Raw genomic sequence first — 26,512 nt, forward strand, 5'->3', positions numbered from 1 at the left:
TAATAATATCACCAGGCTAGTACACATGGCAGTCTGAAATGCTTGGAAAATCAATGTCCTGTCACCTACTGCCAGGCTCTACAATATTTACCGCAGGTGATAGTATTGGTAAATTCAGCAGTACAAAACATTGTATTTGGGGCTTCAAAGAGTTTAGCCAAAACAACTTTTAGTGTGCAAGGGTCAGTCACAATCACCAGGACAAAGTGGAGTCCTTTACAAAGAGCCCCTGAACTTCACCCAGCTGTGTGAGAACACAAGAATTGGAGAATATGCAGTGGTGAACAACTGGAAAACAGTTTTAATGCCAACCTGAATCCAAGGACTGTACTCCTGGATACCCACAGAAAGACAGTCTACTACTGGTCCATTTTGGAAGAAAAAAAAAAATGAACATGTAAAGGTCTAAATATTATACGCAAAGATTTTATTTTGAACAAGACACTGTAAAGCTAACAGCCAGCTCACCCAAACATTTTTAACTCAAAACACTCACCTAACAAAGGAGTTTCTTCTGTTTATCTCCTTTTGTGAAGATGCAGAAGTGGTGCTTAGACTGCGTCTAAAACCTAAGTGGAAAGGTTAAAAAGCCTTTATGATCTCATATTCTTTGTGTTTTCTTTTATACTCCTTCCTCTGCATTTGCTACACATTCTCTCCTCCAATTTGGAAGTTAAGTGATGAAACTTCTCATGAAATTAAGTGTCCATTACATTTTCAAATGTTCAGAGAGCACAGAAATGAAATTAAACAAATGGGACAAGGATAATTTGAAGCAGCCTTTTCACAAAACACTGAGGTAAGGAAAAATAAAAATACTTCAAGTTTCTCACAGGAGTTTTAGTAATTGCATATAGACCCCTCCCCACACTTCATCAATCTCAGTTTAGATTAAGGAGAGTTTCGATTTATGGTTAACTCTAGAATGTAATATGGTAATAAGAGAAGAGTGGCAACAGTTTTTGACATAATTATTTCTGCCAGCTTAGGGTTAATAACAACCACAGTACTCCACAGTTCCTTTCACAGGCTACATTTTTAGGAAGGGAGCAGCCAGACTATTGGTTGGCATTTGGGTTCCTTGAAAACCCGTTGTGCTTTTGGAGAAGGGGGCTTTGTGCTGTGGGTTCTGGTTGTAGGACAGTCACCTGCCCAAGCCAAATCACTGCAATCTTACGCTCCTACCTGGAAAACTGTGATTTAGTTTACTCGATGAGGTCTCTGTGAGAGAATCCAAAGAACCTGTTAGTCTGAAAAGCAAGAACACAATGAAGAATTCATTTCAACTCAACTCTGAACTGCTAGAGTCCTTCTTGTCAAAGTTCTCATTCCTTCCCTTCTCCATCCAACCCCAGGAGACACTAGAATTTCAGTTGTGATCAGGCTGCTATGTAAGAGGTGCCTGGAGCAAACTCGTTTATTCAAGTTACTTGCCTTTTACTCAGCAAGAGAGCATGTATAATTTTAAGGCAAGGTCTTTAAGTTTGGCTGAGGATATTCAGGGATAGAAAAGCAAGAACATGTTTGGCAGAATGACAAGATACAAATGCAGGAGGAAAGAGCATGGTATTCCTCAAATGTTCTTCCTGAAACCTCACAAAGAGGCTACGAAGTGGTGGATGCTCAGTGCAGTTATCTGGAATGAGAACAGCATTTCCAGTCATGTCCAAGGCAACCTCCTTTTATAACCAAATTCAGCTCAACACATCAAGACTGGGTTATGGAAGTAAGATTTAATGAACACAGACTACCAGAAATGGAGGCCCTGGAATGAAAATACCTGAACAGGCTGCAAGAGAAACAGGGAGCTGCATTTCTAATGTATATTCTGCTTTCAAAAAGCTGATCTAAAACCTACCAGGTTTTTAGTGGAGGCTATAAACTTCCATTAGCAGAAGAAAACATTTATTTCTTCCATTTCTGCTGCAAAACTTTGTTTCTTACCAGAAAAGTATTAAGAAAGCGTTTGGCGACACAAACATTACAACAGCATCAGTGCTTACCTCTGCACGCGAGATGGCGGTGCAAATATACCGTATCTGGGAAGACAACTGAAGTACTGAACGCCTCCCACGGAACCATCGTTCTTCCCGTGAGGCTTGTCCAATTCAATTCCACACCAGAATCCTACATTTCAGAACAGTAAAACCAAGAGTATTTTGAACAAAACACCACAGGCTTTTCTTCATCTAGACAGTTGGTGCTGTTGGCATTTATCCACATCAAGGAAAATGGTTTCTAGTTAGAAACAGATAGTTATAATATATATATTTATTATTATTATCATTTATGTAACTATGCAAAAATGTATATCATAACCTAAAGAGAATTATCTCCGCATTTTTATTTGCTTTCAAGAAAATTATTTACATTTTATTTAATACAGAAAAGGTAAACCCCTTGATATACGTACTAAAGCTGAACAGAATGTTACTGAATGTAACAGTGGCCATCTGACAAAAAAGGAGATGGGAACAAAGAGCAGCAGTGGTTCAAGTTTCCCTCTTCGGTCCTCTGACCACACGGTTTATGCCTCATCTGAGATCATCAACAGTAAAATTAAAGTTTTGATATTAATTCATTCCTTCTCTCCATCTAGCAAGTTATAATTAATACAAATTTCAAGGCTGGTTGTATGATTTTGGGAGAAGGGTGTAAGAACCAGACCTGGCCAGCAATTCATCTCGTACAGAACACTGAGCAGGCATCAAGATGGTAATAAGCTTGATAATTCATAATCTGTGATAAATGTGAGCTAATTATGTAAAGGTGCTAAATTTCATACTCCATTAGCAGTCCTTATGCTATCCATCCCCAAAAGATTCAAAATTTAATTCAAGTCACTTGGTACTAAGGCACTGGATAAAATGGTAATTGTAATTATCAGCCCAAGAAACTCAGGGCTGACAGCTTATCAATTAGAAGCACTCAGAATGTCAGGTGTTGTTCCCTTCCTGTTTTCCAAATTAAATAAAGACCTGCATTGCAGTAAAAAGAAATAAAATTTAGGTAACTTCCAGAGCTTTGATCCACATTAAAATTGAAATACTTAAAAATGCATCTGTTACAATTGCTATAAATTACTGGCTTTGCAAATGGTGAAGACTTGTGATCTTTCCATCCTCACTTCTTACAATACCATGTTCTTCTAAAAAAAAAATTTCATTCCCTAACCTGGGGGGAGAGGGAAGAGACTTACATTGTCAAACAGCTTTCTGATTTTACACTTATTATAGTAAATTTCGAAAAGCAATCCTTTTCTCATTGTTTACTTTGTAAGCAACAACATGAAAGTAAGAGTGATCACATGGAAGTGTAGAATCAGTTAACTGCAATATCTTAAGCAAGGACTTGCCTACAATGAAATTGGCGAAAGGGGCAAGAATGAAAAAAGTATGTAGCTTGTACCACAATCTCACATTCTGTCATTCTAACTTTTTTTTTTTTTAATATTGATGCCACCAAGTGTCAAGACAGAGTATTGCCACTCACATATCAATCAAATGGCCCTCATTTAAGCTAGGTACTTACACCAATACTTACCAACTGGTTTTGCATTACTCTTGCAAGAAGATTTTAGATAAGGACTTAAAGAATATGGACTTCGGTTGCAAAAAGATAGTATTCAGAAATCAGTTTCCATAATTTAGAACAACGCAATTCCATTTGAAAACACCTGCTTTCATGCAAAGCGGTTTTTAGCAAGGGGAAGGGAGGGAGGAGCTGAAAGGGAGAAGGATGAGAGAATGGTAGTTCGGGGCTTTTTGAGATGCTTGTAACTCTTAATCTGTTGTCTGACCTAAACGCTTCTTAGTTAAGATTTAAATGTTCACAATTACCCTCTTAAAGATGCTAAAAAGATAAGGATGAGACAGGTGTAAGACATGATAAGAGTACCAGTATTGCAAGAGAGAAGCTGTGTCAAAAAGACTTACTACAACAAGTAGGGAGTAAAGGCATGTGTTTTCAATAAACTATATGCCACTTTGGAGACTAAACTGAGAATTTTCAGAAAGCTTTGTAACAATACCTACAATTTCAACATCAAAATATTTCTCCTGATTAAGCTGAGCTAGTGGACAAGTAAAAAGTCATATTTAAAACCATTATTTTTTCCTGGCAGTTACATTAAAGTAAAAAAAAAAAAAAAATCAATTAGATTTAGGAGAGAGGAAGAACTTTGAAACAAACCAGTAAATTTAGATATTTTTTTTGAGGGAGTGAGGAAAAAGATGGAGTTCTCTTAATGTTCATGTGCTCACATATAGGTTATTCCATATTGATTCTACAACATACACGAAGATTATTGCAAATACCTGGTGCAAATTTTGTCATCCCACAAAATCTAACAGTGCCTGTTCTCTGTCCAACCACGAGCACTCTGTCTCCAACCTGAATTTCTCCTTCATCAAAACGATTTTTTCTTGTAGCAAGAGAACTATATAACCCTGTTCAACAGAGGAACAAGATCTGAAATTAGTGACATTATATCTTTAAAATTTAAAAAAGACTAAAATAGTGAGCCAAAGGATTGGTAAACAGTATCTATCTTTAATGTAGTGTACCTTCAACCCATGGCAACATACCACAAATTTTGCTTAGACAAAGAATTGCTTTGCTTCATCATGAACTGTGGACTACAGCCTTTTCTCTGCAGTTGAAAGGCACAGTGACCAACTATAAAAACATTTTTTCTTCTTGAATGTGTTCTAAAAACGTTGTTTGTTTGGTTGTGGTTTTTTTTCTTTTAATTTGCCCAACTCAAGTTTATGGTTAAACTACTTCCCAAGTGTCTTTCCTGAACTATCTCAGATTCTGAAACAGCAGAAGTAGTTCTACATAAGTAGTCACTATAGCAATAAACTCCGACCTGTCAAAATACACCTCAGTAAAACAGACTATACCAGCACTAATTTTAGATGAGGCAGAAGAGACTCTAGTCACTGCTTTTTTATTGCTGCTAGTTGCATTCCGCTTCTTGGAGTAATTCTGTTTGCCTTCCAATGAGGTAGTAGAAGAGGAAGAGCTGCTGTACCCAGGAAAACCTAAAAGACAGGAATGGAAATAGTCCTTCAGAGATCATTTTTTGAAAAGGATAGATGAAGCAGAAGGGAAAGCTTCTGTAAAAAGGAGGTTATCTGTTCTCCATGGTGGGCAGAATACAGAGTAGAGCCAAAACTAGAAGTTGTTAAGCAGCACTTACACAAACACCTGTCAGGAATGAGACAGGTGCACCTGACCCTGCCTCAGAAATAAGGCGATAGCTGAGTGCTGGAAGAGGTCTCCAAAAGCCTGTTCTTTATCGCTCTGCTAAAGTTCTAAATAGTCCCAAGTCCCAATAATTAAAATATGGGAGCCTTAGTAATAAGAGATCACACCACCACACTTTCAGCATCCAGCCTATTAAAGATCTGATGAGAAGTAGAAGGAAGGTGATATTATGTGAGTGAATTATTGTCTGGATTAAAGCCTACTATATTCCATTACATACTGTATTAATATTAAAAACTGTACCATAAAGTAAGAATGGGAAATAAATCACTTTTATCTCCATTTGCAAACCCTGCAGTCTAAACTGTCTGGTAAGATTTATGTTCAGCTTTCCTCCTTCCTTTTCAAGGTTCTCCCCAGTTCCTCCCTTTCCTACCCTCAGCAAGACATGTCTATGCCTCAGTTTCTCAATGTGAAAAATTAAGATAGTATTGGGTAAAAGTTACTCCTGGGGAGATCTTGATGGGACACAAGAGGGAAATTTTTCACGATGAGAACAATCAGCCTTTGGAATAATTTCCCCAGGCAAGTGGTGGATTCCCCAACACCAGACACTTCTAAGTTTCAGCTGGACAGGGTGCTGAGCCATCTTGTCTAGACGGTGTTTTTGCCAAGAAAGCTGGGACTAGATGATCCTTGTGGTCCCTTCCATCCTGGTAGTCTATGATTCTATGGCTTATAGAGGTTTCCAGCATTCTGAGAGGCTTAATAGATTAGTCTTCACAAAGCAAAAGAGCATGTTCAACTTAATTTAATCCTTCAGTTTGGCAAAACAGTAAAGAACTGCAGAACAGCAAATTCAGTGGGTCAAAGCAAAAGCTTAGATATTTGGAGACATCAATCTAAAGACTGAGATATTGGCTGCAGCTGTCCTACAGTGAAAAAAATGCAAATTACTAAATGAATGGTGACTAAACAGGCAAATTTCAAGTCAAAGATATTATATAAATATACACCTGCGTTTGTGAACACATACTACAAGTCCATATTTAGAAGTCAGTCCAGTGATGGATTCGCTGGAGGTCAGACCATCACCAAGCACTTTTACATGAACGTAACAAAACCCGCTGAAACTAAACCAGCCATTGAGATGCTTCATTTTGTGGGAAATCATGGGGTGGGAGAAGGAAGAACAAAAGTGACTTCAGCAGGTCTTCTAATCCACTCCTCTTCATCAGGCAAAACACCTGTTTGTTAGCTCACTCCTGACAAGCGTTTGACCTGTTCTTAAAAATCTCCCATCAGGGAGATCTCAGGACTTGTCAGCAATATATTTCACCACATAATTATCTGTACTGTTCAAGGGATTTTTTTTTTCCCCCTAATATAAAGGCCTAAATTACCACAGTTTTAACTCAAGATTTCTTACTCTTGTCACACATGTTGTTAATCACACAATCACAGTCTCTACTCCTAAGTCATGTTTTATACCTCCAGTTACTGTGGTGGCTTCTCTGAATTCTCTCCAGATGATTCATATCTTTTTGAAATGTGGTATCTAAAACTAGATCCCATGTTCTAGCTGAGGCCTTACCTGTGCCAAGTGAAGCATCCAGGTCACTTTGCATTACCTCATGGCTGGTGGCCCACCGCAGTACGCTTCTCCTTTTGCAACAGCACGGCAGAAATGACTCTCGTTTACCTTGTAATCCTCAGTATCTCCAGGTCCTTTTCTACAGAGCTATGACTGGGCATATCATTCTCAAGGTGTATTTGTAGAGTTGACTGTTTCAGCCTTACTACAGAACTTTGTAGTTGTCCTTACTCCTCTCCATCTTTTTGCCTCCTCCTGTCTCCCCAAGAGCTTTTTACAAATTTGTCAAGGGTTTCTGGGGAGTTTTTTTAAAACAAACAAACAAACCCCACACAACAGACTCAGCACAAACTCCAGGAAAACCCCAAGCTGAACTACTTTCTAAGTTGGATTTTTCTAAAGGTTCTGCACCTCCTTTATAGCAGCATCATCTAAACCACTAAATCATAAAATGAGGCTTCACATCACTTACAGGCTGCAAAGCCTTTGGAATCCTATTAATTGCAGATATCATATTGTATCCATCAGAGACACTACACTGCCAGTTATTTTCCTTGTGTGACCAGAACCTGAAGACCAAGCCATTAAGTGCCCTCCATGAACAAAATGTTGGAAACCTCTGTCTACACAAGTTTTCTAGCTCACCTCTTAAATACCTTACACTAGCCTCTTCCCCAAGTCTCTTCCTCACAACTGTTCACTGATAGAGGATATAAAAAGATGCTTTTCTTCAAAGAAGGTATACTGAAATTCACACTTCAAATTATTTCAAAGAAATATTGCTTTTACCAACATTTACAGTATGATTCCAAAGAGAAAACCTCAAAGGAAACCGGATTGTTACACTTTGTTAAAGACACCTCTGAAAGTGAGGTCCCTTTACGTTTTCATTCAGCAAACAAAATACTGATGCAGTAGAAGTCACTATCCAATTCTGAAACTAAATAATTGCAGAGAATGATTCATATGTAAAAGGAACTTTTGAAAATGCTAGAGTTTCATTTTTCATACTTGAACCTTGTTACTATGAGGCTTCCATGATACAATGCCAAGACTGTTAAGTGCTGTTAGATGACAACACTTTATAATACAAGTGTGAACATACAGATATAGGAGAGAATAAAAATTCCAACAGAAGATGTGCACAGTTCTTCATTAAAATCTAAGCAGTAACGATACAGGGCAAAAGGTCTCCTCCCCTCAGAAACCCTAGAAGGTAACTCTGCAGATCCTCTGGAAAATCATTCACTAAGAGACATCTTTCAGCTCTAAGGGCTTGTCAATATTCTTGTCCACACATTTGGATCAAAGCTGTTATCAAACCAACACAGAACGCCAGCCAAACACCCACACAAATTACTCTTGCTCCTGGGAAAATAAATGTGTACAGCCTGCTTGGGACTTGAATACAGACACGCTGGGCAACTCTTTCCTATAGTGTAGATACAGGACTTTTTCAGAGGTACGGCAGTAATAACACTTCCTCTACCCTACTCAAAATTTTTCTCAAGATGTTAAAAAAGTTTTAAAAATTTCATTACCGTCTTTTGCAGGTACAGTTTTGCCCCTATTAGGAGTCATAAAGTTGGTTTCAGAAGCACTGTCTTTTTTTGGCGTATTTAGTCCTATAAAAATCATATATACAATTAAATATATACATCCTAACAATGAGCAATAATTTTACAGGAAAGTCATACACAAAAACCATTTGACAGATCTGCAGATTAGTGGGTGCATGGATAAAACAGATAAAACTGTACAATTTCTTAGACTCTTGATAAATGGGTAAAACAAGACTGCAGAATTGTTCTGATGGATAAGCACAGATGTTTAAACCACTTAACACTTTAAACCAGTCCTGACTATCTTGACCAACAATAAACAAATTATCTAAAAATTATTAATGTTTATATTGAAGGAGCTTTACTTAAATCTTTGAAACATTTACATTTATTATATAAGCAACATACACTTTCATAGTACTTAAGGTATACTATTCACTAGGATTAATTTCACAATTTCTGCGTTAAAGATTACGCATAAAAGTTTAGAGATCAAATCTTCAGGCTGTCTACAATAATGAAGTATGCCAATACCATTTGTAAGAGCCCAACTCTTAGAGCAACAATGTTATGATATGCATGTGAACTAGTATTGCCACAAAGTTATAATCTGTGGACAGTCATTTCGCATTTCTGACAGTTTCCTACCCTAACTCAATGAAGAACAAGCTTATCTATAATGGATCCCCTCCAGTGAAGAAAGAAAAATCACATCTTTTTTATGTAACTATTTCTCTCAGCTTAATTCAGCTACAGGGACTGAACTAGTTCGCAAATATATTATATTTTCAAAAACTGGATAGTTTATCCATTAAGGCATCAGATCTAAAAACCAGTGTTTGTGACAGATAACACATTTCTCAATTTGATCACAATAATCCTTTTTCTAAAAACATGAAAAAGACCTATTATCATCAATTTGATAGATTGTTCAAATCCAGTAGAAACAATCAAATTTGAAAATCTCTATACAGTATTATATTTTACTTTGTAGATATGTAGAATGGCGTATTAATTTTTCTTGGATCATTGCAAACCAGTGTATTGCAGGGATGAAGTTTAAGAGAAATAAATGTAATATGGAGATGGATGTAAACGCTGCAAAACGAAGTTCTGCCTCTGCAGCCTTATCCTCCCACTCCAGCCCACGTATCAGCCAGGCACATTAAATGCTAATGGAAATTTCAACACAAGAACATCTTATAAACAGCAGCTTCCAGATGACTGTTAGTGGGTGTAACTCTGCTGGGCAGATGATGCATAACTCACTGATTTTTTACCTAAAGCAAGTATCAAATGTTTAAAATCTACAAAGACACAAATGCACCTTTGTGACAGAAAAGGTGGTTTATGACTAAACTGCCTGGAACACGCTGTCTGTGACAAAAGAAACAGTGCTTTCCATTATAGATTAGTGAGTTACAATCAGTTCACAATGAACTGAATCAACCATTGAAAAATACTTAACAGAAAAGTCAGCTCAGATCTGCTCCTCGTTTTTCTGAGAAGCTTTTTATGCAGGATGTCCATTTATAAATAGCTTAAATCTTGTGCTAATTGTAAATACACATAATTAGGGCTTACTTCCCCCTCAATCTATGTAGGGAAGAGTTACATAAATCATGCAAAATGCTGCCAAAACACACCTCTTCTACCAGCCTGGCACGTTCTTTCTGTACCCTGCATATCACTGGTAAAGAGCAGAGTGGTTTAGGGTGCTTGAGTAAATTCCGTGAGACTGTGTGCATATCTTCCATCCCTTAGTATGAGTCACCTAAAAAGGGTTCGGAAGGCAAAAGAAACGCTAATGTAATATGTTTAATGACATCGTTATGTAGCCAGCCAGACACGGGGCCAGACTATGCATGGTGGGCACTGTACAGAGCAGGAAAGAGTCAGAGCTCCAAACACCTGGGAACCTAAACAGATGAGAAAAGATGTGGCATTCTTCCTTCACAAGGAGGTAACTTAGAAGGATTAAATAATTTCAGTTAACTACTAAAAGACTGAACCAGAGCCAGAGACTGAGCCTAGAACTCCAATCAGTAGACCAAGGCCTTATTACAAGGACATCCTTTCTCTTCTGATTTCCCTCTGGTTTTACTCAGATAAATTAATTAGCAGATAAAATGCAATCAGTTAAATAGTTCCCTGACCATTTTGCCAGAAAAAAAATTACATTTCTTCAATTTCTATACATAAAGGTGTCATAGATTAGTTTCTACATTTTCACTGATTTCAGTGAGAAGTTTCAAATTACCCAGGATGATCTCAATAAATGAAATCACATTAAGCTTAGACATTTAACTAATATCACAGTCAATCAGAAATTAACTTTAAAGGCTTGAGAATAAATGTTGAACTTTTTTTTAATAGACTACGCAAAGACTAGAACCTCTTATAGTATATCAGATCACTATAATCACTAAGCAAGTACACACCATCTCCTTCCGGTACCAGTTTAAAGGCTAGTGAATGAGAACGCGTAGTTAATAAATATCAACTTCTTATCCCAAGTGATGAACTAAAACCAAACAAGTATTTTAATATCAAAATTTATAGGATTGGTGCTAATTCTTGAACATTAGTATCCTTCTATCCTGTCTCAACATACAAGTAAATACCCACCAGAATTCACTTTGGAAGTTATGTGCGTCACGTCTATTTTCTTGGATTTGACCAAAGGTGAAGACCGCGTGGAAGAACTTCGTAAAGAGCTTTTTTTGCGATCGGAAGCTTTGCTTATTTTAGAAAGAGGTGCAAAGATACCTGGAGAGAAAATCAGATGTGCCAAAAAGAACCAGGAGTAAAAATCATGTAACAAAACTTTCCAGCTACTATCTCTCACACCATTAATTTGGGGTTTTGTTCAGCTTGTTATGCTGTCAAGCACTTGCAGGGTAGGAAGGACTAGCTCAAAGGAACAGTGAAACCAAGAGGCTTATCAAGCAACTTGAACAGAGTAATTCAGGAAGGCAGTAAAACTATCGATTAGAATCTCCTTTTCGTCCTAATGGTAACATTCAGTCTCCACTGTTACAAAACGCAAGACTTTGTATATCATGAGTGTCCGTGAAATACCAATTAAAATACCTCAAGCTGGAAGTTAGAAAACAGCTACAAGTGTGGACCCTCTTAAAGTAAAAGGAAGACAAAACAGGTAAAGAAACATGGCCATTATTGTTACAACACAAACAAGTAACTTCAACAATACAGATGGGAAAACAAGAAAGTCTATTATCTTACACTTTCAAAGAAGTAACAGGAAATTTTGACTAGTTCGTTGTTTGAGTGGTTTTGCAAATAGTTGCAGCTAAAAAACCAGGAACAGTTAAGAGAGTCAATAAAACAAACAAAGCAAGCACTACAAAGAAGAAAAGCAACAGAATTTATTATCTATATTTATTCTTCCATATCTTCCAATACTTTTTTTAAATTCGGGTTTCAAAAAAATTTAAGAAAAACATTAAAGGTTATACCGCGTTTCGGTGCACACTTGAAGTACTGGACTTTTCCAACACTTCCATTATTCTTTCCTTCTGGTTCATCCAGCTCCACGCCAGCCCACTGGCCACTGGCAAATTCCGTTGTGCCACAAAATCTTAACGTACCAACCTAAACCAAAAGCATCGACATAGAATGACTTGGCTAAAAAATTATTGTCCACAAGGACATAGTCTAGATTACAAAGAAAGCAAGTCACCACCAAGCTTTTGACCAGAACAGAGAAACACAAATATAACAATCTCCCTTGATTATTGACATTCCTGTCTTTCAATGCCAGCCAATGCATTTTTCAAAACGCATTAGTTTTTCTGCGTATATTTTTGTATCAAACAAACGCAGAGGTTATTGACAGATCTCACAACAGGCAAGAATTAGACACCACCACTGTACAACACAGCTCCAAGTCAGTAAGGTACAGCAGTATATGCCTAACTACAAGTTTTACTTTCAGTGCCTTCCACAACAACAGTTGCAGAATCACGACTAGGTGTCTTGCTGAACTGGACATTCCATGGAAATACTAGATTAAAAACTCCATAAATATATCTGTGTGTATAAATATATACACATAAGTATATGTATTCTTATATCTATTGCAAAGGTTAAAGGGTAAACTTCAGAGCATACTAAATTCTTTCTTTGGAAAAGATTCAAAAGATTTATTCCCTCTTTATGATAGAACAAAATTTAAAAAGCCAGGAAATGTTCTAACATTTTTTTGCTCTTTCAATATATACTATATAGACGCTGAACAGATAAGTATATCAAGAATATCAAGACAGACCAGTCCTGCTGGTGGACCTCAGTCTCCACAAATATGCATATAAGCTCACACACTTCATCCAAACGGAGGAGGAATAACTAACAGAGATGCATTTAGCACAGATTTAAATTCATTTTTATGTTTGATTTTTAAATTAGTTTTAGTAATAAAAACCTTTGGTCTTTCAGTTGCTCAGTTTTCATTACCTCATGTGACCTTAATACTATTAGTTCACTTTTACCATGACTGCACTGTCTAATCCACCCTCAGAGAGTACAAAGACAGAAACCATTTTTTTTTCTTTACTATAAAAACTTCCAGCTACTCTTTCTTAATGTTCTGTAAAGGAATAAACGTGACCCAGACTCTATTCTTTTACTCAGAAGGTCTCCTTTAAACTTGATTGTTATAGGCAAGTACATCACACTAATCTAGACCCAGATGTTGTTAGGCCCGGGTACAAGCACAGAGATCAAATTCAGCTGGAGGAAGCCTGGCCAAGCAGCCCAACAGATTCCTCCACTCTCCAGGCACCAGCCAAAGGGCACGTACAGGGCAGAGAGCAGCAGGCATCTGAAACTGGAGGTGGAGGTGGCAAAACTGAGGCTCCAATTTCGCACAAGCCCTAGGACTTGTGCAAGCAAGGAGCAGAGGATATCTCGCACACGAGAAACGGGGCAGGAACAGGAGGAAGTTTTCTCCCAGCTGTTTCCCTGCACTTGCATTTTCATTGACTGTCCGTTCGATAAGATATAATCTAGCACAGCAGGAGCCGGTGAAGCTGAGGGGACCCCAAATCATGTACACAAACACCTGCTTACACAGCTTCCTACCCTGTAAGACAACTAGAATGACAGGCACAGTAGGAATCGAGAGAGGAATCCATTTTCCCTCTGGCATCTGCTGTGCGTGGCTTTCAAGCTTCATTAAAGCTGATACGTTAGGAGACTGCAGAAGCAGGAATCCATAAATACTGCTCATAAAAATGCTGCCATCCCAGCACCCTCGTCCCAGCTCCCATATTCTGGAAATGAGAACTGATCCAAGAGGACATCAAGAATCAGGCACCATTTCCATCATCCTGTTCTCACTTTTGCTCTATCCTGCATTTGTGAGTATGAAAGGGGAGGGGAAGACAGGGCTGAGATCCACATATTCATTCGGACAAATGGAGAAAGGGAGGGGGAAACAACGTGGGAGTAATGCAGAACCGCTCCTCACATACAAAGAAAGGGAGTAAAGCAGACGTGGAAAAGGAAGACCAAAAAGCACAATCACAGCTTTGGTTCCTTTAAAAAAAACTGGAAAGCCCTGCTGGCCTTTGCCAACAGAAAAACAGCCTTCAACAACTTCTTAAAAATCACTGTAATAGCATAGTCAAAAAAAAAAAAAGTAACAACCAACCAAACTCAGGAAGCTTTATCTATACACAGTAAGCACATTACAGTACAAACAGTACCATGGGCCTTACTTGGAGGAAAAAACCACACAGTAGGACTAATTTCTTCCCTTTTGTGCTATAAAGCCTCCATTAAGTTGCAATTACATTATTTCCCCTTGCTTTCACTGTGCAATGGCTTTCTGTAAAAGAAACTTCCATGAACTTCTACTGCCTTTAAAGAATAAGCGCCTTCCTGTACATACTTCAGTTAAAATGCATTCTGCATAGCTAGTGATTCCTTCACTTTTCCTGACTCAGTTTCAAGAATACACCAAATGACAATACAGAATGGAAGCTGCTTTGTGCTCTCGGTGGGGTTCACTTTAAAACACTTCAGTTGTGACAATTACAAATCTGAAGTTAGACTAGAAAAATTATTAAAGCTACTCAAACATAAAATTTTGCTCACAAATGCCTTCAATATTTACCAGAAAAATATTTGAAACCTTTAAAAGAGTGCCGGCACTCCTAATTCATTTCAGAGCCATTGCCACCAGAACAAATAAAAGGTATGGCTACTAACTGCAATATCAATGTTACATTTTGCAAATACATTTTTAAAAATGTGTCTAGCAAGGTAGCTTCTCAAAAGCTATTCACATTGGAGGTGGACCAGAATTAGCTACATTCTTACCCTTCCACAGAACCACCTATTATAACAACCCCATTGGCACAGCATTGCTTCAAAGATTTTAGCTGCATTGCACCAGTGAAATTGGGTTACTACAGCCAAAGCAGAATCAAAGCTTTCTTTTACCGCCTTCTGGAAACTAGCAGGGGTAATTCAGAGATGCATACTCAGAACTGAAAGCTGGGTAACTCACCAAGTAATCTGTAGATTTTACCATCATTTTGATGTGACACCAAAAATGTTAATAAAATCTGAGCCATGCTGATGTACTACAGGAGACTGTTAAAAAAAATGTCTACAGATACAAAATGCAGCCTGTGCCCTTCAAAACAGCTTTTCATAGCAGTGACTGCAACAAATAACCGTTCAGCTTATTACTATCTGTAACTAGATCCTTACTGCCATACAGAGTTCATACCTTCCAGAAAGTATTTTAGACCCTCAAATTTGAGGTATGTCTCCAAAGGGGTAAATAAATTGACTGTCTAGAAATTATGAGGGTAGTATCAGGTTGCTTATCTTACCTTCTGTCCTGCAATAACAACACGATCTCCCAGTTTCAGGCCAAGCGATAAAAGCATGGCCTTGCCTGTGACGTGATCGTAGTTTGGAATCATGGCTTTTGAGATGTCACATGAGAGAGGCACTGCATCCAGCAATATCTGCTTGATTTCTTTTGCACTGGCTGCTGCATCGGCCATTTCCAGGGGCATATCTACTGGATCAGGCACCACATCCGCTGGAATCTGCCCTTTGTCGTTCTGTAGAAACATAACATAGCATAGGACTTGGTGTTGTGACAAGATAAACCTGGTTAGGCAAAACTATAGTAGTTTATGAAGTTCATTAGATATTTGATAATATAAACAGCTACAAAAACATCCACATTTTCAAAGAAAGATGCCAAAACAGCCTTAGATACATAAACTAGCATTTACAGTGACTTATTTTCAAAAGTGCTAAGTTACCAAAATTTTTAGTTTAAAGAACATTATTGCTACTCAGAACACATGAAAAGCACACCTGTATGTATCTCTGTACCTGAACATAGATTTAGAAAATTAAGCAAGAATTCTGGTCTGTAATACCAATACTGTAATGCTAATACTTCCCAAAGAATTTAGCTTTACTCAGTGTATAGCTTATTCCTTGATGAGGCTTATTTCAAGTGTAAGAATTTAATTAATACGTATTGCATGCACAGACTATACAAAGTTGATGTCTCATATAAATACTTGAATAAAGCTGTCCAGATTTAGATACAGACTATTGTGTCAGAGATGAATGAAGGAGAGAGTCCTTTCCAAACACTTCCCATTCCCAGGGGGCAGTGACTATGACTCTCTGTGTGTCCCAGGTGACACTGGCCCTTGGCCAGAGCAGCTGGAGTACCAGATCACCTGGAGATAACCCAAACTCCGGGCCACGGCCAGACCGCAAGTGCAGTGTTGGGCTGTCAGGCTGCTACGATGGCAAGTTCTGCCCGCACTTTCTTCAGCAAAGGCATTAGTAATGGATCTTCACCTATCTGCCGATTTTCACAAAGTCTGTGGAAAACTAATTACCTTGGTCTTCCAAATTTGTCTCAGCTGAGCTCCTGGACTCAGAAATTACCAGAAACTCAAAGAGGGAATGACACAGAGTAAGACTGTGTTTGCTTTGTTCCCTTAAAAAACAGACTAAAAGCTCAACCTTCCCTGAGCCCCTATAAATCTCCCTGTCGCGTCCTTAGAAAACTATCATCCTTACTCAGCATTTACACTCCGCTGTCCTCATATGAGCAAGCTCTACGCACTGTTTGTGGTCAGAGCTTTATCATGGGATTGAAGAATCAAATACCTACCATTCCCTAAAAATCTACAGTCATTCCATAAGTAAAAGTTCAGCCCCATTTAAGTCACAGTACCTTAAAAACATTATATAGCCGGGTTAAGGTTGAGCTGGCAGCTTGTTTTGAATTTTCAGTCATCACATTAGCGATTGTATCAGTCAGATCAGTCCTGCAATTCAGCCCACCAGGTGCCCTGAAATCTTTGTGTCACCACGAGGCAGGGGATAGAGCAGAGGCAAGGTGGCAAAAGTGGGCACCAAAAGTGGGCACCGCGGCACTGGATTGCTCTTCTCAAGGGCAGAGCCACCCTTTGCCAGCTCAGAACGCTTGTGCAACTACAAACCAGCACTCCCTGGGACAGCCTTTCAAACATACAGCTGCCATAGAATTTGAAACATGTACATGCACACAGCAGTAATGAAACAAAGGAGAAAAACTGCATTTTTAAAATGATCTAGATTGAATATCATGAAGAACTCCTGTATGAACAATGATGTTCCAGAAGATTTCATACTATCAGTGATACATAAAATAATTACTTTTGAGTACCTTTAAAACAATCATAATTTCTCATTTTAAAAAAAAAATCGAAAATGGAGAACTGAGATAATGCCTATGCAAAAAAAAAACCAACCAAAAAATCCCAAAAAACAACAACAAACTCCGCAACACTAAACCAAAACACTAAAAGCCAAGATCTGTGGCTACACACACAGCAGCATTTTATACTATGACTCAGGCCTGTTATTTGGTTAGTAAGTGAAGCAGTTAATGTTTCTTCATTACCAGTTACCTATGCTAAGACTAAGTTCACTGCTAAGCGATACACTGCGTTTCTGGAAGTCACAGACTGCACTCCTGTATTTCTGAAAAGGCCCACCACTGCCATGACAACCTTTGTGAGACACAAAGGAGTATTAACAAATGAAAGTTCAAGCAACAAATAGAAGAACACCTTGACAGCTATTTGAACTAGTGAACTAGACCATGACACAAAGCCACAAACTTCAATACACAGGTACGACAAAGCACACAAAATCATCGACTATGAGTTACAAATAATTTTTCTGAGGCACTATCACTCCATGTAACACATTTTCAGCTAACCAAAACCCCAGACAGACTGTTCAGTTTCTCCAGGTACTTTTCACTTTTTGGTGAATCTACAGCCTAACTCCTTACCCTGAAGGCAGGATTTGCTCCATGTTCCAGTAAGCACTTGACAGCTCCTGTACACAGGTTAAATGCAGCAATATGCAAAGCTGTTCCAAAATCAAAATCACTACAGGTGGCATCCACATCTGCAATTAAACATCACATGCGAGGTATGTAAGTGTTATGTGAACATTTCATCCTACAGATTGTTTGAGAGGACATTGATTTTTTACAGTTTATGCTTACATTTATACAGAGATACCATTAGTTATGTACTAAATGCATATAGAAGGTGATTCTACACAGAATATCAACTTTAACTGCATCTGTTTATTCACACCATGAATCAATCTGGAAGACAAGCATTTCCTTTCATTCATTTTATAATACTGATGACTTAACTGCAAAAATGTTGCTATCAAGATACCCAATCTACTGTGCCAACATTAACAAGTTAGTAAATTTAGGTTTGCATGTAGATTAGTGTTTCAGAAAATATTTCTATTTTATTGCTTCTATGTGTCAAATTTTAAAATGAGAGGCATCTTCAACCAGTTGTTTTCCTTTGTGAGCAGGTAGTGGGGCAAGCAAAAGCTTACTACACCTCTGCTTTACATTGATTCACTTACAAATGGCCAACAACAAAGTAAGAGCTAGCAATTTTTATAATTTCTTTCTTTTCAAAGAATTGCATTCTGAAGGGTCTTGCACTGATAGTTTGGAAAACAGAGCACTGTATTTGTCTAGAAGATATTTAGCATACTACTTATTTCCATCAATTGTTTCCAATATATCTTTCAATCTGCTACAAAGTTATTACTGTTTTATAAGATTGAAGTTTTAATGTCTATTTAGTCTTGGGCTGCTCTCCTAAACTACGCAGGAGAGATGTCAATTTGAGTCAATTATGTATATTATTTATTTATTTATTAAAAATGCCAACTGATTTAATATACAACCCAAAAGCCAACAAGTATTAGCCATAATGTTCCAATTTGAAATACTGGTGAGGAACATAAAACTTTCCACCTCAGGGTTGTACAGTCTCCTAGTATTTTCCAGTTACAGTCTCTATCTCAAATACCACTAGCCTTTCTCACAGTGTGATAAAGAAAGTATATCCCAACTGTATCAACATCCTTATACAGTTATACTAAATTAATATTTTGAGGGCGAATAAAGCATCAACATATATAGAAGATACAAAAATATGTCTGTATATATATGTCAACTTTATATACTACAAAAGATTGATTCTGAATTTTATAATGATCAAAGATAAATTTTTAACAGTTTTACAATTGCACCAGTATGAATACGAACTTAGCTATTTTAAATTTAATTGGCGCATGCACGAAAAAAAGACTGCATTGACATCACAGCTACTTATGCAAATGTACCTTTTACAGATCAAATGTGAAACAACTGTTACCAGTTTAAAACTCAGTAGAACCTGTGCAGTTTTAAACAACCACTGGAAACTTCCATGTTTGATAAGGCTATCAAAGTATTTTCTGCACACATAGAAGGAATCAGTTTGCAGAAATACTGATCAGTAACATCAGCTACTGAGTCAGCAAGAGTTGTACATACTCCTATTTTTAAAAGTAACTGACACATTGATTTTTTTTTTTTTTTTTTTTAATTAGACTCCTGTGACTTCCTCAGACTTGCAAGCTTCACACTTGGAGTTTGTAAACACTATTTTTCTTACACCTTTGTTCTAGGTCTGAGTTGGCATAGTCCACGTGACAAAAAGAAACACATATATATCAAATGTTACCCAATAACTACCCCCAAACTATCTAGGGAAAATTAATATGCAGCAATGGTCTGTCATTAGCAACCCATGCAGGTTACGGTCACTGCGTAATAGTACCACACAACATTTCTAATTCTTAAGCTTTTAACAATTTTTATATTTAACACTTCTAAAAATCTAAGATCAAATTAGCTTTCTATTCTAACTATTGAGGAGTAGATCTGTATAAAGAATTTAACTGCAGAATGTCATAAAGGACATAGTTTAGCAGTAAATGAAAAGGAAACATCTGTGGTACCAGCTGTTTCACAATGGGTGTCTCAGAGTCAGTACAGCACTGTCTTGAGGAGCCATTTATACATCAGCCTTTTTTTCTCCAGTTCAGTATGGATCCACCCAAGGCATTTTTGCCTTCTATGTACATGGTCCCTTCTCTGCAAACTGCCTGATGAAGTATGGAGCTAAGATCATTCTTTCTGTTAATTCAGCCCATCCATTGTTTTCATGTCACAGTCAGGGCAAATCATTTTACACATTTTCTGAGATTTTAAAAAAAAAAAAAATCATCTGCTGATCCAAGAGTCGCCAACAATCAAGGCATTTAACCAGAGTAGTTTCCTTAGAAATCTGAGCAAATCCCCATCCCTTCTGTAGGCACTGCACAGGAGGAGACAAGAACACCAAACACAAGTGAGGTCTGAAAGAACTAATCTGCTGATGCAAATTATGGAGACCAGACTATTGAAATGTGTTGTTTTGTCTTTTGTTACCAACCTGCACGTTACCTCCTAAGCATGTCACACCAATAGCAGCTCTGTTTAACAATTACTTCCATGACGACTCACAACACGGTAAGCAAGCCTTGTGTACTCCAAAAACCTACCAGCTTTTCAGAATATTGAGACAGAGCCTTTAGCTTCAACTAGCTAAAAAAAGGAATTAAAAATTTTGCAAAATAGCACAATCAGGAGGATATTCCATGGAACAAATTAACATTTGTACAATTTTAGTATTAAAATTGCTTATTGGTTTTGATATTTGACAAAATTAGGAATTAATGGTTCTGGTTCAGAACCATTTCTGTATTTCCATTTGCATTACTGTAAATAAGACTCCAATTACCAATCCTTTATATTATCATTCTAAAAAGTATCATTTATTTATGCCAAACACTAAAGACAAACTGTTTCTTACACATGACCTTCTAGATAGCCAAGATATGGGAAAAATGAGCGTGTCAAAGTTGCTTCAGTCACTAGTTTGCCACGTGCCGTTGCCAAATCTCCACTTCTCCTTTACCCTTCTCCCAGCATTTCAAACATACCTCTCAATGTTTAAGGCATCTTAAAAACCCTAAGAATTCACCAGAGTACTTACATCAGTGTTTTTCTGCATACATTCTCTTAGTCCTCAACAGCTTAGAACTAACCTGTTTGCTTTCCATTCTATTAGATATTTCTCTACCATCTTGTACAAAGCTCAAGTTTATCAACTTTAAGAAACAGCAATGGCATCAGTGCATTAAACCACAACAAAAAATTTTAGGAGAAAATGAACCAATGAAGCTGACTAAAAGAACAAGAAATATTTATATATTATAATGTGTAAACAAACCCCACTCTTAAAGACCACTATGCACCAGCTTAGGGTCAACACAGTAAGAAAATACTGACAACTACACAAAAAAAAAAAAGGAACGATGCCTACCTTTTGGCTTTGCATTTTTCAAAATAACTCTAATAAGTTCTGGAACATCAAAGTAGGCAGCATAATGCAAGGCATTCATATTTGTCCAGCGGCTGCGTAAACTGCTATCAGCACCCAAATCAATAAGCTGCGTCGCAAATTTTACAGCGGTTTCAACATCACCTGCAAGGCAAATTTTGTAAAATGTGCATCAGGGATTTATTTAAATGGCATCAAAAATATGGACATGCTTACATGTAAATGTAACGTACATTAAACCCTTAAGGCTCATAGCAGAACACTTACTAGTAGATGCCTTTCTTCTTAAGATTAGGATGTAGGAAAGCTTTGCCTTTTATCATGAAGGGCTGAAATGTCTACTATAGTATGTAGTAACGCTACCTGTTTATCTCTAATGTAAATAACATGTCACCCATCAAAAACAGGGATTTTAGTATCTGATAGGAGAAAAAAAAATACACTCCACGATACTGAAGTTTATGTTAAGAGATCTGCTGCCACCAGAAAGGCACATCTCTGCCAGACCTCACTCAGAAACTTAGCTCAAATTCAGAGAACTGGCTTTCGGTCAACAAAAGAGTAGCACAACATAGAAAAGCTAACAGGTACATTCAAACAGAATTAAATACACTCTTATTCCAGTACTTATGATCATAATAATACAAACAAAGTGTATTGTTTTCTTCTGGCATGATCAGGGTGAAAGAAAAAAAAAAAAGAAAAGCCAGTCACCTAAATGTTCTAGTTTCACTGACATGAGAAAACTGTCGATAGCTTAGTTCACAGTTTGCACCTCAATCTGAAGCAGCCTTTGCTACATTAAGTATATATTTCTGTTGATAACATTGTTTGCAATACCTATATCACTAACTCAACTTACTCCCAACTGCCACAGCCATAAGCATGCTAGAGTTCTGTATCTTCCTTTCTGATGGCCACTAGAAGGGCTAAAACCAATCACTAAAAAATAATCTACTGCAAGGAAAAATTTTGTAATAGTCGATGGGATTATCAGGGTTTTTACATATATAACGATGTTTCTTTACTCACCGATACCATGAGCCCCTGATTTGCAAGTGTAATGCAAAAGAGTCATGTCGGTCAGTCCATCTCTGTCGTTCACATTGCAACCCCTTTTAATGATCTGAGAAACAAGTAGAAAACAAACACACTTTAGCTCTAGCATATCACTGACATCAGTATTATTTAGTGAGTTATTTCAGATATATGGACTCCTAGATTCATTTCAACAGCTAATAAAAAAGAAGTCTGTCAGAACAGACTCTAACTGCAGAACTGAGCAACATGCACAAACGTAATAAATAATATTATGTGAATATCATTAACCTTCATTGTTTACAGAATTTAAAGCTTCTTTATATTATTACTTCTAACATACATTTCACATTCTGAAAAGTTAACTGCTTAACTGAACATGAAAACAACATCATTTATCAAGTCTCTCTGCTCGCTCTTTGGTCTCTCAACAATTCCTGCCTCCCTCCGCTCCCTTCCCCTCCCAAAAAAAAGCCCCCAGTTATACTATGGCGGGAAGAATCTTTGCCATACTTCCTCACCTGGCTAGAAAAGCCTGTAATCCAGAAGAAAAATAAGAAAGTAGGATGGAATTACTAGAAACAAGATGTCTTCTCAAAGCAGCCTACTGCAGGTTGCAAAAAGATTTCAGATCCTACCTCATTTTGTGCCTTGGAAACATTGCCTTTAAGGTCAGGCCTCACTGTAACGTCAGACACTGGAGTTTATGATTGCTGCTAGTAGGAAACTGAAACACCAAGGGTCTCTAAATAACTGCTTTGAGAAGAAACATTGTTTCTACCACCAATCCAAATGTACTGATTTTTCACCCAGCATCTTTCCCTTTCCAAACATGACAACATGTGCAATACAAGGCACTGATCAGTAAGTACTTGTTACATGGCAGAAACTGATGATTAGTTCTGCTTCTCGCTGAACTGTTTTTATTTGTTGTCACCATGGTATTTTAACACTGAAAGCATTCCAGGATCCCCATTTATACCTCACCTCATTCCCAATAATATCAATGTTCTGCTGGACCTGTGGAACCCATTGCCTTAAGATAGCGAACAATTCAGAAACTGATGTTTTGGGGTTGAAAAGTATTTCTTGGCATGCTGCATCATTGGGATCGAAGAAGGAAAACTCTGTTAAAAGAAAAAGAATCATTAGGTACCATCGTAAGTTTTAACATGCTTCTAACGTTTCAAACCCAGAGGCAAAGAAGAGCAGAGAGAGTCACTTTACTACAAGTCACAGTGGAAAATGAGAATATTGAATTAATTTAGAAAACTGTGTTTAGCATCTGGTCTATTTTTTCTTTAATACTAACATCTGTCTTGTACTTCTGAAAAGCTGTGAATCAGCAACCAATACAATGGTACTGCAAGACTGATTTTAAGTTTAGGCAAAGACCAAGAGAGGTGTACAGTGATTATGCTAATACACTTCCTTCAAGCTAGCAAAGGACTGCTGGTTTTAATCTGTCCCCAAGCACAGACAAGCCTCTTGATCTCTTGGTGATTAAATACATACATGATTTCTCCATATGCTGTAAAACATGTATTTTCCTCCTTCTTCCATCACAATTTACATAAAGCATATCAAAATATAAACACATGCACAAATCAGGAAGGCATCCCATGGCCTCCACTATTTTCAGGTATTTTGTAAATCTATCAATCCCGGCTGGTGGCAGCTGCAGATAACAAACACCTTCAAAAATCAAGCCACCAAACCAAGAACAGAAAACAGATGTATTTTTAAGATTTTAAGCCTCACGTTGCTTAAGGCAACCCAAAGTACAGGTGTAAAAAACACCTTATTATTAAAGTATGGTATTTCACGTTACTTACAGGGGTATGTGTGTGCACGTGTATACACATACTCTATTTTAAATTTTGGAATTTCTTCAAACTCCGGAAAATTGTATGAAACAATCTGGATAGCAACGGCTATTAGGAGAGGGAATGGAAGCAGAACCTACTGTCATCAGCAAATTACTGAATCATGGAAAACAATGAACTTCTGGCCCCGCTGCAGCTATCAGGGAGTTGCCTTTTAAAAAGGTTTCAAATAAATGTACAATGTCAGCTTGCATCAATCGTAGATAAAAGGCTCTCAGAACAGACATACAGGTTAAGTAAAATAGAGCATCAACCATCTGGGTGTATGGCATGGTATAAACTACCTCTAGATGAGTCATCATTACCTTCCCTCAAAAAGAGCATACCACACTTCTAGCTTGGATTAACAGATAAAAGCACATATGGTGCTCACTTCCTGGCTGTCTTGAGTTTGCATTGCCTTGATCCAACGAGGATGAAAAAGGACAACTTCACTGATATTTAGCACAAATTTTTACCTGTACCTAGCATACAAAAATAAAAAAAGCAAACCCCCTATCTCCCAGCACTACACAAAATGTGCTTCTTACCTACATCCCATGCATTGACACAGATCTACTGATGTATTTACTGATATTTAACTTCTGCATAAACCACAGTTGATCTCATTCTGACAGCTATGAAGTAAATAGACAACTAGCCAACAAGATCAATGATCTTCCACAACATGCATGATTTTTTAGTCTACCAGGAAGCTTTCTAGCTATGAACCTGAACCAAATTATGTATCAGAAATCAACTCCAATAGACTGTTACAACCAGCATGCTAGGGTAAAAATCTGAGAATATATTAAGTATTAAAAACAATCATCCTAAGTGCTTAACAGGTGATCAGCTGTAGTGTTTGCAAACCAAAGAAATGTTACAGAAAATCTGTTAAAACAAGAAGTTCCATGAAAGGACAGTAGCATCCAGAATACTTTAAAACATTGCTTTCTCTACCTGTATCTTTCCCATGCATTTATTACAGTGCTCAACTATATTAAGGAAAAATAAATGCACTTAATGTAATGACCAAGAATCTTTGTCTGTTGTGGTTTAACCTTCTTTAACCAGATTCCATAATATTACTGTTACACAGGTGACAGTAACCTCCTATAAAAGGAAATTTTTTAATTCAGTAAGTAGGCATAGACTGAGTCAGTCTGAAAGCAAGTGATATCTTAGTGTTATTAGAAGACATCACAACACACAATGGCTAAAGAAGGATGAACGGAGAATTTTTCTAAGGCATAAGAAAACAGAATGGAATAAATCACAGTACTTACAGTAGAATAGGAAAGACAAGTTATGAGAACAGGGCTAAGCCACATAAAGACACATGTTCATGTACTAAAATATATCCTATGGAACTGTTAAATTTCCAGCCTGTGCTAACTCATCAAATGGGTCTCAAGAACACTGAGTCTGTCAAAGACAGAACATCATGTGTATTTCTTTTTCCTGAATACAGTTGATTGCTGTAATAAATGCATGGGAAAAACAGAGGTGGAGACAGTAATTCTGAAGGTATATAGATGCTATTAACATCTTCTGCAACATTCAAAGACATTAAAATTGTAGCTATCTGTGAAGGTCCTTACCTACAGTGACATTTTAATGTTATATATCCTGTTTTAAATTTTATAATAATTTATACATGTGAAGACAATTCAACATTATTTCAAAAGCTGATCACTGATACTTGCTATAGTTTTCTGTAAACACTCATTTCACAGTCCTTACCACCACAAACATCTACACTTCCAAGAGAAATATTCCCCTATAGCATATTGCTTGCATACTGAAAATACGAGATAAAGCGTTAACTCGAGAGATTTTAAATGTGATGTAGATGCTTAACTACATTTAAATACTGCAATTTTACATTTAACACAATATCCAGTTGCACATCAAAATGTAAAAAACCTACAAACATCTGACCACACGCACAGAAGAAACAGTATGAAGGAAAAGATAGTGTAATTTAAAATGTATGCAATCAGAACAACAGAAAAAGCATAGGTCTTCACATTTCATTTCCTTTAAAAATAATAGAGAATTCATTTAACAAGCAGTAAACTTTTTCTGAAAATAAGGAACAAATTAAGAGTTGAGAGCTTTTCTTAAAATTCATTATTCAAATATATTGTCTGATGATCACATCCATTTTCTCTTAAAAGTACATACCACAGTCTGAGGGCATTGGTGCAGCAGCAACAGAAAAAGTAACAGAAGTTTCAGAATTTGGGAATAAGAACCGTTCTCTTTCAATGAGGGAATCTCCTTCCAAGGAGGGTTCTGGGAGATCCTCTATGGTCATCTTCTAGAAAGCCACTTTAGGAGGAAAAAAAAATAAATAGCCGCATTAGAAATACTTTGGAACAGCTCTATCGGAGTAAGATAGAATGTGCAATGAGACTAAAA

The 26,512-nt window shown here is 37.3% G+C and overlaps 1 protein-coding gene across 4 annotated transcripts in view; it reads right to left on the bottom strand.

Moving 5' to 3' along the window:
- CLIP4 (CAP-Gly domain containing linker protein family member 4) overlaps positions 1-26,512 on the bottom strand; it is a 32,476-nt gene that overhangs the window by 2,009 nt on the left and 3,955 nt on the right. For 3 of the 4 annotated variants that reach the window (XM_065630642.1, XM_065630644.1, XM_065630643.1), the window contains exons 4-17: positions 26,276-26,422; positions 23,208-23,347; positions 22,215-22,308; positions 21,165-21,326; positions 17,723-17,841; positions 15,234-15,470; positions 11,847-11,982; positions 10,996-11,136; positions 8,347-8,430; positions 4,905-5,045; positions 4,317-4,448; positions 2,004-2,127; positions 1,186-1,250; positions 497-569 (exon numbers count right to left, since the gene is read on the bottom strand). In XM_065630642.1, the coding sequence (XP_065486714.1) occupies positions 497-569; positions 1,186-1,250; positions 2,004-2,127; positions 4,317-4,448; positions 4,905-5,045; positions 8,347-8,430; positions 10,996-11,136; positions 11,847-11,982; positions 15,234-15,470; positions 17,723-17,841; positions 21,165-21,326; positions 22,215-22,308; positions 23,208-23,347; positions 26,276-26,408 (1,781 nt within the window). In that variant the 5' untranslated portion in view covers positions 26,409-26,422. The remainder of the gene's footprint in view (positions 1-496; positions 570-1,185; positions 1,251-2,003; positions 2,128-4,316; positions 4,449-4,904; positions 5,046-8,346; positions 8,431-10,995; positions 11,137-11,846; positions 11,983-15,233; positions 15,471-17,722; positions 17,842-21,164; positions 21,327-22,214; positions 22,309-23,207; positions 23,348-26,275; positions 26,423-26,512) is intronic. The other variant, XM_065630645.1, reaches the window with a different exon arrangement.

This window comes from Caloenas nicobarica, chromosome 3 (genome assembly GCF_036013445.1).
Source record: "Caloenas nicobarica isolate bCalNic1 chromosome 3, bCalNic1.hap1, whole genome shotgun sequence".
NCBI lineage: Eukaryota > Metazoa > Chordata > Aves > Columbiformes > Columbidae > Caloenas > Caloenas nicobarica.